At 42.0% G+C, this 12,369-nt stretch overlaps 2 protein-coding genes across 2 annotated transcripts; both read left to right on the top strand.

Moving 5' to 3' along the window:
- Positions 1-427: 427 nt before the first annotated feature.
- cnbpa (CCHC-type zinc finger, nucleic acid binding protein a) lies at positions 428-4,529 on the top strand. The gene is made up of 5 exons (XM_029663949.2): positions 428-536; positions 2,055-2,169; positions 2,552-2,617; positions 2,934-3,132; positions 3,536-4,529. The coding sequence occupies exons 2-5, from the start codon at positions 2,058-2,060 to the stop codon at positions 3,651-3,653; spliced, it is 495 nt and encodes a 164-aa protein (XP_029519809.1). The 5' UTR covers positions 428-536; positions 2,055-2,057; the 3' UTR covers positions 3,654-4,529.
- A 102-nt stretch (positions 4,530-4,631) lies between these two features.
- On the top strand, positions 4,632-12,082 carry LOC115131879 (haloacid dehalogenase-like hydrolase domain-containing 5). Its single transcript, XM_029663947.2, has 8 exons — positions 4,632-5,528; positions 8,067-8,270; positions 9,072-9,184; positions 9,336-9,429; positions 9,512-9,545; positions 9,654-9,828; positions 10,084-10,272; positions 10,514-12,082. Exons 1-8 carry the CDS (start codon positions 5,409-5,411, stop codon positions 10,911-10,913), a joined length of 1,329 nt encoding a protein of 442 aa, XP_029519807.1. The 5' UTR covers positions 4,632-5,408; the 3' UTR covers positions 10,914-12,082.
- Positions 12,083-12,369: the final 287 nt, after the last annotated feature.

The following is a 12,369-nucleotide window of genomic DNA, read 5'->3' as shown; positions in this document are numbered from 1 at the left end:
ATCAAAATTATCCACCACTCATTGGGCAATGTTCAATAATTGTATTTGATTGATTGCCTACATGTCCATGAGATGACTGGTGTTAGTCATTCAACGCTGATGCATCCTACACCTACCGCTCTTATATTTTGAATATTTGGAGATGGAAAGCTATTAGAATGTAACCCAAAGAGGAAAGATGAAGATCCATAATTGTATTTAGGCTAATTCTACGTGAAATATATGGCAAATGAATTAACATCAACAGATGGAAATATGAGATCATCTGAGATTTGACCACAGACGAGAGACACCCTGGGAGGCGGGACATGATTGCTGTCTTGCTCAGTGATTCGCCACTCCTTGGAAGGCGGTGTCCACATGCGCTCGTTTGCCATTGGTACTGCAAAAAGACCGTGCCCAAGTGCTGCGTTAGCTTTGACTGGATAGCGTGAATGACACATTGTAGAAACTCGTGTTCACACCGCATGTGGCGCAACGGAGAGAGGAGGCGTCAACAGCAGAGATTCGCGTAGCTAGGTTGCTAGCTAAGGAAGGTGAGTAATACAAATATTTCACGGAGATATTTTAATTATAAAAATATTGACGTTATTATTTCCGACCTTAGCTAAAGTGTCAAACTTAGAAGCCCCATTAAAAAAACATTCGAAATCATGTGTTTTTCATTGCGAAATGACTTGCTGAGTGATGTCCGCCAACGCGGGTAACGTTAGCATTAGCCTTTTCTACTGGATCTGTGGCCTAACGTTGTTGTCGTTGGCTAGCTAGTTACTACGATGTGGTTCGTTATGCGCGGGAAATTAGCCCTATTAAAATGAGTATTTTCCCTGATTTAAAATGTGTCCGACTAAGGTGTCTAGCAATATACTATTGAAACTAATTATTTGTGAATGTGGTTGATAACTTCCATTTTGATTAATGTTGTATGGCTGCGACGCGGCCTAGTGCCACACTCAAAACTGCAGAGGTGGTGATAGCGTATTTCTTCAGCCAGCAGCAGCTGCTGTTATCTCAACGTGACAAGGCCAGAAAGCCTCATGCACCATTCATGCTTTTACCGAAGATAAATACAATTTAATGGATCTGTCTAAATAGTAATTCGGTATGTCAAATTTTCAGGGAGAATATTCCTTGTTTTGCAGTTAACCAGGTTTGTGTGTGCTTAGGTACCCTCGCCGATCAACGGACCAGGCGTGACATGTTTCATTACTGCAGCTAGCTAACGTTACTGTGTTACTATTGTGTTAGCCAGCCTACTATCTAACTACCCAGCTGGCTACACTAGTATTGTAGGGTAGGCACGTTAATAGTTTATGCCCGCATGTAAGCTTGGTCTAGCAGGTAGCCATGGCCAAACCACCGTAGGTATTGAAGCTACCACGAAATGTTAATTCATTGCCCCCTTATTGGCATATTCATAACATCCTGCACGTGGCTAACTACTGAAATTGTATTTGCGCAAGCGACCTTGTAAACAAGAAGTTGTCATATTTCGAAGCTGGATTTACCATCAGGTAATCTATCTAGTTACAGTAACTATATTTATACATGGCTTTCTGCTTTTGCTGCCTTTCAGCAAACACTTGTCTTGGGGGTAATGTAGTAATGGACAGAGAAACTGATGTCCATGCCTTTATCAATGTATGAATGTGGACAACATGGCAAGGGTAGATGTAGCTGGTATTGACTCTGAATTAACATACTTTCATTATTTTCAGAGACTAATGAATTTATGCTTATCACGTACTCTCATACCAGCAGACCATTTGCCTAACTCATTACAAGGCAAATGGTGACAGGTGGTTTACCGATCCTTCTTTTAGACATTTTTAGAATAGTAGCCACCAGCTAGCCAGATACCAGGACTTACTACTCTGGCTAGCACATGGTTGAGTCAGTAACAAGCCATTGATCCACCCAGCTTTTATTAGACAACCCTGACCTTTGCCTCTGCTGTGTTGAATTGTCTAACATGCCCTTAGCATTCCTGCCTCCTTTGAAATGACTAGTGTGATTTTAGTTTCCAATAACAGTAATTTCTGTTTTCTTTGCAGATTATGGAGATGAGCAGTAGCGAGTGCTTCCGATGTGGCCGTCCTGGGCATTGGATCAAGAACTGCCCCGAAGCTGGAGGGCGTGGCCGCGGCAGGGGCAGAGGAAGAGGAAAGGGTACATTTCTTGTTTTTGGGGCACTCACAAATTCTGCACTGTGTGTGACTGGTTTGTCAATCGGAGAGCTAAATGACCAATTCTAAGTAACTGCCTTAATTTTTTACAAAGGTCTTCTCCCATGGGAAATAGCCTGTGTTATCAGGGGCTTTCAGTCATATCACTTCGTTATCACTGGGATATTCAAACGATGAAGCACGGTTGTCTTAATAACGTCTATTACTTTGTTCTAGTGACCTAGGTGCTTGTGAACTAAATCACTAGAACAAACTTGGCTAACATGGCAGCCAAAGGATGCATGTTCCTCCTCCGTAAGTTGCCAGTGTTCTTTTCACGGATGAGTGTAGCGTAAACCTCGGTCACCTTTCTTTTTTTTTTCTAGATCTGTTCTGCTATCGCTGTGGAGAGCAAGGTCACATTGCCAGGGACTGTGAACAGACTGAGGATGGTGAGAATACTTTTGATCCCTTTAAGTACCTGCAAATGGTTTTCAAAACCAGAGTTTTTGTAAATTTATACTTGTAGCTCTAGTTTGGACTTGTTCAGCTTTGGAGTGAGCAATATGTGGCTTTCTCATGACTCTCGATGTACTGGGTCCTGCTGTCAGGATCTGGGGACACATGGGATTTGCTATTAACATTGTACGCCACATTCTTGTTGGTTGAATAATAATGGTGTTTGGAAGATGTGCCTTGTTGATAGCCATGTTGTTAATTGCTTTCATGTAGAGAACAAATCTTTAATGCTCCTTTTCTTCTCTTCAGCCTGCTACAACTGCCACAGGAGCGGCCATATTTCCCGTGACTGCAAGGAGCCCAAGAAGGAGCGGGAGCAGTGTTGCTACAGCTGTGGCAAGGCTGGCCACGTGGCCCGCGACTGCGACCATGCCAACGAGCAGAAGTGCTATTCCTGCGGAGGCTTTGGCCACATCCAGAAACTTTGCGATAAAGTCAAATGTTACAGGTGAGTGACCACATAGTGAAAGTATTTTGCGGGAAAAAATGTGGTAATGAAAACGCATGGTACCGACTCATGCTTGCATGTTCCCATGTACATAGCAAACTTCACTAACAACTGCTGAAAGCACAAACGCAACGCGTTTCGACAAGTCTTCTCAGGAGTGACATGCAGTCTCTGGTACCCCCTTCTTTTGGGGACAAATGATTTTGCTGTAGTCTTTAGTTATAGGCATGTATCTAATTGGCAAGCTTTCAAGTAGTTGTGCTGTGTATCTAGATTTATAAATGTATGTGCTGTGTATATGGGCCTTTCGCTTTTTTGAGAGTTTCCAGTTTAGTTCGCCAGAGCCGTGCAAATATGAACTCTTATGCTTGGTCGACCGACATTCTGTTTCCCCTTCCCCCAGGTGTGGCGAGATCGGCCATGTGGCTGTGCAGTGCAGCAAAGCCAGTGAGGTGAACTGCTACAAGTGCGGCAACACCGGCCACCTTGCTAAAGAGTGCACCATTGAAGCCACAGCATAATCAGTGCCCTTTGTTGCCCCTCCTATTTTTTTCTGATTGATGGTTGGTTGTATTATTTTCTCTGAATCGTCTTCACCGGCCAAAGGTTGGCTGACCGAGGCTAGTCCCGGGCCAGTGAGCCTCTCGACATGTAATATTGAGAAAGGGGTAAAAAAAAAAAAAACTTTCTGCATTCAACACAAAAATTTTGTTTAGTTTGGTAGCAGTGTTATGTTTAATGCTTTGTTAAAGAATCCCCCTTTCCAAGCCACTGGTGAGCAGAGATGAATGAATGGGACTAAATATGAGATATAGAGGACCTCTGGGCTTGTGGAAAGTGAGTCTCAGTAAGAAGGGAGTAAAAAGAAACCTGAACTTCCATGTATGGTTTGTTTTAGCGGGATAACATATGAGTTGGCCAAGAGCATATGACATGGGTCATATGGTGTGAACTGTTACCCATCTGCATCTGGGCCCTATAAGCAGCTAAGTGCCGGGCGATAACATAAATGATGTGTTATATCGACAAAAGCCGTTTTGAAAGAATCTTAAGTTCTTTTATAATAGAAAAAATATAATTGTTTACAATTTAAAGGAGTATGGGTAAATAGTCCAAGGTAGACGTTTCCCCCAAAAAATGATTTTTGGAAACTTTTACCTTGGAGGAAAAATGTGCATCAAGAACACAGTTGTCAGATCATCAGAATTTGCAGTTATTTGGGAGTGGAGAATGTTTTCACAGAAATCAAATGTTATTTTTGTACAATATCACTTAGACTACTGTAAAAATACCATTTGCTTGTACTCAGTTTTTAAGTCGGAAGGAAATGCAACTGAAGTCCTAGAACATAGAAATGTAATTTTAAACTATCAATAAAGCTGGAGGAGCACAGGGAGGATGATTGTTTACATTTCTTTCCATGCTTATATTTCCTCTAGGTCTTGTATTGCTACTTTCTTGACAGTAGTTGTGTCTTTGTCAGCAGTTGAGGCTACAACTAACTGTCATGTTGAACAACCCTACCCTAGAAATGTCCTTTCAACATTTTTGAAATTCACTTGCAAATAAACAGTCGTTGCTTGTGGGTAGCCCCAGACATGGCCAGCAGTTACAGTGCAGAACTAAGCAACCACAGCAGACTTTTCTTCTCAGAGAGAATGTAGAACATGTGCCAAACTGCATAGGGAATCCTCCTGTCATCTCTTAACCATTGGCTCAGATGTCCATGTCAAATACCCCCAGGTGGCACTTGCAGTGTAAATTTAGCCAACCTATATATATTTATATATATATATATGAAGACCCACTTGGTCCTCAGCTATCCGGTTGTCAATTTTGCATTCTGTTCAGGCCTTATTTGGTCTCCTGTCATTAACAGAACAAATATACACATATGGATTAAGTCAGATTGTTTTAATTTGGTGCGGTGGTGATAAAAGCAGTAGATTATATTTTTTAAATCTATAGCCATACAGATTGAGATGTCCAGTATACTTGCTGTTGCTTTTTTCCATGCATTTCTATCGCTCCCCCTGATGTTCAAAATGGCAGCAGGGGCCGCAGTCTAGTTTTGCCGCTGTTGACGACTTTCAACAGTCTGCATGATAAAGGCCCTCCTACTTCTCATATGTCGTCATTTAGGCTTGCCCAGAAAGAAATGCATACGGGAGAAAATTGGAGGAAAACTAAGCCCAACTGAACAGCCAGCTCAGCCCAGGCCCCCCTTTTTTTTATTCGGGGTTTCGTTGTTTTTCGGTCCTCGGTGAAAGTAGGAGATGAGGGGACTCCTGCAGTTTTACCGGGCTCTGAACGCCCTGTGTAACCGACAAGTCAAGCGAAGAGCTGGATTTGCCGGTTCTCAGTGCGGGTTTAGCGGAACCGTGTCTGATAGCAAGGTACGATTTGAACTGCAGCTGTTGCTTCCAAATTGATTCTGCACTGTCCGTTAATACATTGTAGACTTCTGGCAATTAATACATCGTAGCCAAGTGTTTCCTTGTAAAATGAGGCACACCAAAATGTAGCATTGGAAAAGGTCACTTTTTGGATGTGCGCTTTGTGTCGGAATGTTACTGCCTCTATGGGAGCAGACTTGTGAGGGCAACTAGCCTAAATGCAAGATGTGGGGGTATTTTCTTGATAAATAAATAAATACACAACCCAGTCATTTTTATTTATTTAATGTAGACAAATGTTGCACATTTTGTGGTAACCAGGCCAGTATAAAACAGTCATGATTTTCCATAATATGTCAAAACAACGTCCCCTTTGTTTATGCCAAATCGCAATCTTGACTCGATGTTGAGGTTTTTTAGCTTTCAATGCGGATGTTTTAGCCTCTGATGATGCATTCTAATGTATCATTCCCAGGGGGGCTCGTCGTCTGCCTTTAATCGCACAAATGCACTGTTAGCAGTCAATTCTCCATCACTCATCTTGTAATATAGTCTACAATGAATTGGAATACATCTTGTTTTCTCTCTCTAAATAATAGGACACAGAGGTGCATGTACAGTGGGGTCCTGAATTATTGGATCCCTTGATGAAGACGAACAAGAAATACTGTATAAATACAAATACTGAGCAATATTGTATGCACATTTTTATTTATTGTATAATTTTATACTAGTGCAATTGCTAAAATAAATTGATTTTGTTTTCCAAGTAATAAAAAAAAATCTAAAAAAGATAGGGATTCCATCATTTTGACCTGATTTCAATACTCCAGCACCCACCCCTTGCGAGGATAACGATACAGCCTTTTTCTAAAATGTTTTATGAGATTGAAGAACACATTGCCTGATCACCGACAATGATGAGACAGCCTATAGGGAGGAGGTAAGAGGTAACCGTGTGGTACAAGGACAACAACCTCTCCCTCAACGCGATCAAGACAAAGGAGATGATTGTGGACTACAGGAAAAGGAGGACCGAGCATGCCCCCATTCTCATCGACGGTGCAGTAGTGGAGCAGGTTGAGAGCTTCAAGTTTCTTGGTGTCCACATCACCAACAAACAAACTAACATGGTTCAAGCACACCAAGACAGTCGTGAAGAGGGCACAACAAAACCTATTCCCCGTCAGGAGACAATTTGGCATGGGTCCTCAGATCCTCAAAAGGTTTTACAGCTGCACCATCGAGAGCATCCTGATGGGTTGCATCACTGCCTGGTATGGTAACTGCTCGGCCTCCGACCGCAAGGCACTACAGAGGGTGGTGCGTACGGCCCAGTACATCACCGGGGCCAAGCTTCCTGCCATCCAGGACCTCTATACAAGGCACTGTCAGAGGAAGGCCCTAAAAATTGTCAAAGACTCCAGCCACCCTAGTCATAGACTGTTCTCTTTGCTACCGCACTGCAAGCAGTACCGGAGCGCCAAGTCTAGGTCCAAGAGGCTTCTAAACAGCTTCTACCCCCAAGCCATAAGACTCCTGAACATCTAATCAAATGGCTACCCAGACTATTTGCATTGCTCCACCTCCCTTCTACTACTCTCAGTTATTATCTATGCAGAGTCACTTTAATAGCTCTACCTAAATGTACATATTAACTCAATATCGGTGCACCCGCACCACAAAATCTACGTTTTGCAATGGCCATCTTAGTCTTCGGACTTCAACCCCATTGAAAACATGTGGTTTGAATTGAAGAGGGCAGACGAAGGATATCAATCATCTGGAAAGATTATGTATGGAGGAATGGTCTACGATCCCTCCCAAAGTCTTCTCCAATCTCATTAAACATTTGAAAAAAAGGCTCAATGTCGTTATCTTCACAGGAGGAGGGTGCTGGAGTATTGAAAACGGGATCCAATCATTTTGACCCCTATCTTTTATTTTTTATTACTTGTAAATCAAAATCTCTTTCTCTGAGCAATTGTATTAGTATAAAATATGTTTTATTCTTTGGATCATACGATATAGCTCAGTATTTGTATTTATTTTATCCAGTATTTATTGCTCCTCTTTATCAGGGGATCCAATAATTCCAGACACCATTGTATGATGCTTATTTTCTCTATGTGAGCTGCCTGCACAATTCACATTTCCTTCCACATCTACCTCGAGACTGTTGTAGCTTGATCCACATCATAGCGAAACAGAACGTCAGCTCACAAGACTTCAGGGTTGTCGTACAAGGCTAAGACTGTTGAGCAACAACACTCTGGAAGTAGATGTGTTGTTACATAGCTATAGAAACTAAATCATTACTACGTGTATATTTAAGACAGAACTACACACAGGATCCTGTAACTATTCCTGTCTATCAACTCGGATCCATGGCTTGGGGATGTTAAATATGTGGGGTCCTATGCTATTGAGTGTAATGATTTTAATGTTGAATGATGTCAACATTACAGTTTTTTTACGTCGGCATGTAGTGATCTAGAAAGTGGAATATGAGTCACTCTCTCCCTGTCCCATCCTCAGCCACAGCCACGCTTTGGACTGCTGTTTGACATCGATGGCGTGCTTGTCCGGGGAAAGATGCCCATCCCTGCTGCAAAAAAGGCCTTCCAAAAACTGGTCAACTCTCAGGGACAATTTGCGGTGCCAGTTGTTTTTGTTACCAACGCAGGGAATTGCATGCGGCAGATGAAAGCAGACCAGCTCTCTCACATCCTGGGTGTGCCTGTAAGTGTCTCTCACCTACTCAGAGCTCTCTTCTGCCACACACAAACTGTAATAACTAAGCCCTCATTTCATTTTGGTCCGTGTGGGAGGTTAGTCTGAACAATATTGCCAAAGCAGCAGCTACTCTCCCTGGGGTCCAGCAAAACGAAGGCAGTTTATACAATTTAAAAAAACATTACAATACATTCACAGATTTCACAACACACTGTTTGCCCTCAGGCCCCTACTCCTCCACTACCACATATCTACAGTACTATATCCATGTGTATGTATGGTGCGTATGTTATCTTGTGTGTATGCATGTGTCTGTGCCAATGTTTGTGTTGCTTCACAGTCCCCGCTGTTCCATAAGGTGTTTTTTAATCTGTTTTTTAAATCTAATTTTACTGCTTGCGTCAGATACTTGATGTGGAACAGAGTTCCATGTTAGTGTGCTACATTGTCTGTTGACTTTGAACGAGTTCTCAGCGACATGATGGCGGAATATGATACCCAACAGAGATACCTAGACAATGATGTGCATTGATGTAACCAAGACAATTGAGGTACCTAGACAATGATGTTGCAAATTAGAACTTGTTCTCAACTAGCCTACCTGGTTAAATAAAGGTGGAATAAAAAAATAAAAATAAAATTGTATGCAGCATTTTGACAGGACATTAAAGTTTGTGTGTGTGTGTGTGTGTGTATTGTTGCACAGTCAATCAAACTAATCATCACCTCTTGAAGATAGTGCCTGCTGTAGGTCTCATACCAGTCATGCTCTGGCTCAGCCTATCTGACAGGTGTTTTTGTTACCAGATCACTATGGACCAGGTGATGATGTCACACAGTCCACTGAGGATGTTCAAGAAGTACCATGACAAGTGTGTTCTGGTGTCAGGACAAGGACCCGTCCTGGATATTGCCAAAAAGTATCCTTTTGAAATATATGTTGCCAGACATGATCAAAGCATCTGCTTGGCCTGATGAGGGAAAATATCTTCTGTTTTACACACGAATGAAGTAACGAGCTGATTGTGATGAATTTGCAATGTGTTGGTGTAATACTTAACCATGTTCTAGCTTGGGCTTCCAGAATGTGGTCAGTGTCGACATGCTGAGAGAGTCATTTCCTCTTCTGGACATGGTGGACCACAACAGACGACCCAAAGTGCCGGTGAGTCGGTATACATCAAGATCCATAGACGGGCTATATTTCAGAGGCTTTCCTAAGTATGTTCCATTTTTTTCCCCCTCAGTCCAGTCCAATTGCCAACCTTCCCACAGTAGAAGGTGAGGGCTCGTGTACAGATACTCTTCTGATGTATATTTTTATTGAACTGTCACAGTAATCGCAAATCATATCCATCATATTCCAATTATTTTCTCTTCCCGGTCCAGCTGTTATTCTGTTTGGAGAGCCAATCCGATGGGAGACCAACCTCCAGCTGATAATTGATATCCTGTTGACCAATGGGAACCTGAACGGAGCCCACCAGAGCCAGAAGATACCCCAACTCCCCCTGCTGGCCTGCAACATGGACCTCATGTGGATGGCCGAGGCCCAGTCTCCACGGTAACCAGTGACTTAAAGCGGTTATTGAAATGTGGTGAAAAGGCCGATATGAATAGACTCAAATTTGTATATTTTTTTATGTTTAAATAAGTGAATAGACTTAAAGACATTTGTTTTTTCACCATGGAATCTATTGATGTCCTGGATGCAAAATGGGACCTAGCTCATTGAATTCTGGCCTTCAAGAAAAGCTGTTTAGTGAGCCGGATTAGTTGACTTGTTTAATTTTGCTTCTGTACATCATGTAAACTCCAGGTTTGGTCATGGGACGTTCCTTGTGTGCTTGGAGAACATCTATAAGAAAATAACAGGTAAAGAGGTGAAGTACACGGCTCTGATGGGGAAGCCCAGTGAACTGACCTATCACTTTGCTGAGTACCTTATCAGAGGCCAGGCCGTGGAGAGAAACTGGACACAGCCCATCACCACCCTCTATGCTATTGGGTAAGACACCTTGCATCTCACTATTTACAGCAAAAATGGTAGCAATTTATTTCACGTGAAAAATATACTAGGTTACAAATGGGTAATCACACAATGATAAGAATGGAAAAACTTCATTGTTCTTTTGGGATTCAAGGCCTTATCTTGACAGTAGATGCATATATGCTGATGTCCATTATGTGCGATGTTGTGTCTGTACAACTTGATTCCTCTCTTTTTCTTTGCCTCTCTACTCCCTCAGGGATAACCTGATGACTGACATCTATGGGGCCAACCTCTACAACCGCTACCTGGAAGAGAGGACAAGGAGGAAGACCTCCAAAGCTGTCACCAAGATGGCCACCGCCACGGGCTCCGACGCAGCCCTGCCCCAGGTCAACGACCACGTAGAAAATGCCTGGGAGAGCGAACTGGCACCCCCCTCCGCCACCTCCTGCAAATCTATCCTGGTATGTACTGGGGTGTACAACCCCCACACAGAGGTGCCCAATGACACCAACCAGTGCATCAAGGAGACTGTGTTCCACGGGCACCGGGACTTCCACTTTGACCCGGCGCTGGTGGAGCCCGGGCACATCGTGCAGAACGTGGCTGACGCTGTGGAGCTCATCTTTGAGCAGGAGAAGTTTGTGCCTCAGTAAAGTTCTCCGATTGGTGTCGTCATGGCGACCTCAGTAGAGATCTCGGTTGGCCTGTGCCGGCCATAGAATCAGAATGGATTCTATTCTAATTCTATGGTTCTGGCTTTAAAAGGAGGGGGTGCTCAAAATAATGCAGAGCAGATCCTACCAAACTGACTAGTGTTGTGCAGATTTGTTTTGCATGGTACGGTGGACATGGAGATTCCCTTGGTTTTTAGCTGGGAAAACACCACACACACAGAGTTACTTTGGACAGTGTTTACAACTTGTCAGGGCATTGAAGGTTCTTAAGAGGTCATATTCAAACTCGTAATGGTGTGAAGTATTGAACTCTTATTCCTTCTGTTGTATTGTTTCATTGTGGGTTTAAAACTAATCAAGTTTAGCACAATTACCCACTTTTAAGTAATGGCAATTGATTTGAATAACAGCCTTATTTAATGGTATTATACTTTACGTATTTTCTTAGTTGTGATTACGTATAAAGATTGACAGTATTTTAAAATTGTGTCGTCATCTTATCTTTATGACTGCAATAAGTTATCAATATTTTTATGAAGTCTATGTGTAGATTCCCTCACAAACGGACCATATTATTGTCTACCATACATTTAGTCTGTTACGTCTACAGTATGCATGCATTTCATGAGATAGATTTAATGCATTATACTGTACTGTAAGATGACCTATTAGGTTTAGGTTGCAATACTGACCTTCAACTGTGCTGTCTACATTATTTCTAGCAATATAAACCATATAACCTGTATTTGCACAGAACAAAACGATTCATTTTAATGTTACCATATCTTGCTGGGCTCGTAAACTTGCCCTTAGTTGTAAATGTCATTTGTCGTATGCATTAGAACTTTGACTGCAGATGCAAAGACTGTATCTAGCCATTTATATTTATATAAAATATATAAATATAAGAGAAGCTATATTTTCATTGGTGGATTAACCATGCAGTTCAGTGGATGCATTACCTGTTTTACAAGATGTTATCAATGTCAATATTGCTTGTATGATTGAAAATAGCGTTGCTTTAAAAAAATAAAACATTCTGGCTACTAATATTTCAGTGCTGAAGATAGACTATACAGCATGAGTTTGTTTACATGAAAACAAATGACTCCATAGGAAATAAAACCTGCTTATCTTCTTGCCATAAATCCTACTTCTTCTTCTTCTTCTTCTTACTGTCCTCATGCGCACATCTTCAGTTTCATAAGGAAATATTGTCTCTACTCTTATCTGCAGTATTTGCACATTAGAAAACATATACATGTAATGGGCACTACTATCAAGAACAGGCACATGTCAAACTTTGCACCTCGATCATGTCCATTTGAATTATAGGAAGGATATGCCTCCATCGGCACAGACAGTTGAGGGTATCTCTTCTAGGCAAGGCCCCTCTGAGGGTGATAAGTACTGTTGACATTGGCACTCCCTATCC

Source organism: Oncorhynchus nerka, linkage group LG7, assembly GCF_034236695.1.
Source record: "Oncorhynchus nerka isolate Pitt River linkage group LG7, Oner_Uvic_2.0, whole genome shotgun sequence".
NCBI classification, from domain to species: Eukaryota; Metazoa; Chordata; class Actinopteri; order Salmoniformes; family Salmonidae; genus Oncorhynchus; species Oncorhynchus nerka.
The sequence above is the reverse complement of the archived record's forward strand: the minus strand, read 5'-3'. Positions and strand labels throughout refer to the sequence as shown.

Coding starts and splice junctions, on each gene's coding strand:
- cnbpa (XM_029663949.2), top strand. CDS start 2,058: ATGGAGATGAGCAGTAGCGAGTGCTTCCGATGTGGCCGTCCTGGGCAT. Junction 2,170..2,551: donor GGGCAGAGGAAGAGGAAAGG/GTACATTTCTTG, acceptor TTTTTTTTCTAG/ATCTGTTCTGCTATCGCTGT. Junction 2,618..2,933: donor CTGTGAACAGACTGAGGATG/GTGAGAATACTT, acceptor TCTTCTCTTCAG/CCTGCTACAACTGCCACAGG.
- LOC115131879 (XM_029663947.2), top strand. CDS start 5,409: ATGAGGGGACTCCTGCAGTTTTACCGGGCTCTGAACGCCCTGTGTAAC. Junction 8,271..9,071: donor CTCACATCCTGGGTGTGCCT/GTAAGTGTCTCT, acceptor TTTTGTTACCAG/ATCACTATGGACCAGGTGAT. Junction 9,829..10,083: donor GCCGAGGCCCAGTCTCCACG/GTAACCAGTGAC, acceptor TGTAAACTCCAG/GTTTGGTCATGGGACGTTCC.